Genomic DNA, 1,571 nt, shown 5'->3' on the forward strand with positions numbered 1-1,571 from the left:
ATATCGGATATAGAGGTATGGGGTTATATAGGGGATATACGGGGGGATATGGGGTCATATAGGGAATACATGGGGGGATATGGGTTGTGGGGTCACTATGGGATTATATGGGGGGATATGGGGAGATATGGGGGGTTATAGGGTTCTGTGTGTCCCTATGTGTCCCTATGGGTCTCTATGGGTCTCTATATGTCCCTATGTGTCCCTACGTATCGCTCTGCCCCCCCACCTGTCAATCACTGTCGCCGCGTTCCCATTGGCTGTCCCGGTTTCCATGGCAGCGCTGCTCCCTCCCCCGCTGCACGTTGCGTCCTTCTCTTCACGCCCACCACCCGCGGCACTGCGCCTTCCACCTGCGGGACTGGGATATCGCGAGACTACAGCGCCTCCTGCAGGTGGGGAGGAGTCATTGCATCCAATGGGGTTATATAGCGCCTCCTGCAGGTGGGGAGGAGTAATGGCACCCTATGGGGTTATATGGGATCTATGGGGTTATATAGAGCTCTATGGGGTTATATAGCGCCTCCTGCAGGTGGGGAGGAGTCATTGCATCCAATGGGGTTATATAGGGATCTATGGGTCTATATAGCGCCTCCTGCAGGTGGGGAGGGGGAACTGCACCCTAATATAGGGCTCTATGGGGTTATATAGGGATCTATGGGGTTATATAGCGCCTCCTGCAGGTGGGGAGGGGTAATAGCACCCTATGGGTCCCTATGGGTTTCTGTGGGTCTTTATGGGTTGCTATGGGTCCCTAAGGGTCCCTATGGGTCTCTATGGGTTCCTATAGGTCCCTATGGGTCTCTATGGGTCTTTAGTGGTCCCTGTGGGGTCTCTGTGGGTCTCTATGGGGTCTTTGTGGGGTCTCTATGGGTCCCTATGGGTCTATATAGCGCCTCCTGCAGGTGGGGAGGAGGAACTGCACCCTATGTGTCTCTATGAGTCCCTATGGGGCTCTATGGGTCTTAATGGGTCTCTATGGGTCTCTATGGGTCCCTATGTGTCCCTATGGGTCTCTATGGGTCCCTATGGATCCCTATAGGTCTCTATGGGTCCCTATGTGTCCCTATGTGTCCCTATGGGTCCCTATGGATCCCTATGTGTCTCTATGGCAGCGCTGTGTGCGATAGAGCGTCTCCAGTGCTCCCCTATAGCGCCCCCTAGTGTCTGGGAGTCCCGCTGGATCCCGCTCTCTGATTGGTCCATTCTTGGCTCCTCCCCCCAGGTGGGCGGAGTCTCGTACGACACTGAGCCCCCACCTGGAGTCACCCCCCCACCCGGAGGTAACCTTTGACCCCGTGACCTTTTAACCTTTGACCCCGTGACCTTTTGACCTCGTGACCTTTCACCCCCTGACCTTTTGACCCCCATATGAAGGCGGCTGTTGGTTGGAGGAGCTGAAGGAGCCGCCGGGTGCCCCCCCCCACGACGCCCCATGTGGGAGACCCACAGATGTGGGGCAGGCCGGGCTGTGCCGGTATATGGGGTTATATGGGGTTATAATGGGGGTCTATGGGGGATATATGGGGTCTATGGGGTTATAATGGGATCTATGGGGTGATATGGGGGGA

At 56.0% G+C, this 1,571-nt stretch overlaps 1 protein-coding gene across 1 annotated transcript in view; it reads left to right on the forward strand.

Annotated features, from left to right (window-relative positions):
• Positions 1-154: 154 nt before the first annotated feature.
• Positions 155-1,571, forward strand: part of RNF31 (ring finger protein 31) — a 5,449-nt gene continuing 4,032 nt past the window's right edge. The window contains exons 1-3 of the mRNA XM_015851363.1: positions 155-395; positions 1,226-1,283; positions 1,378-1,477. Of these exons, the coding sequence (XP_015706849.1) occupies positions 168-395; positions 1,226-1,283; positions 1,378-1,477 (386 nt within the window). The 5' untranslated portion in view covers positions 155-167. The remainder of the gene's footprint in view (positions 396-1,225; positions 1,284-1,377; positions 1,478-1,571) is intronic.

This window comes from Coturnix japonica, unplaced genomic scaffold (assembly GCF_001577835.2).
Source record: "Coturnix japonica isolate 7356 unplaced genomic scaffold, Coturnix japonica 2.1 chrUnrandom1195, whole genome shotgun sequence".
Lineage (NCBI taxonomy): Eukaryota > Metazoa > Chordata > Aves > Galliformes > Phasianidae > Coturnix > Coturnix japonica.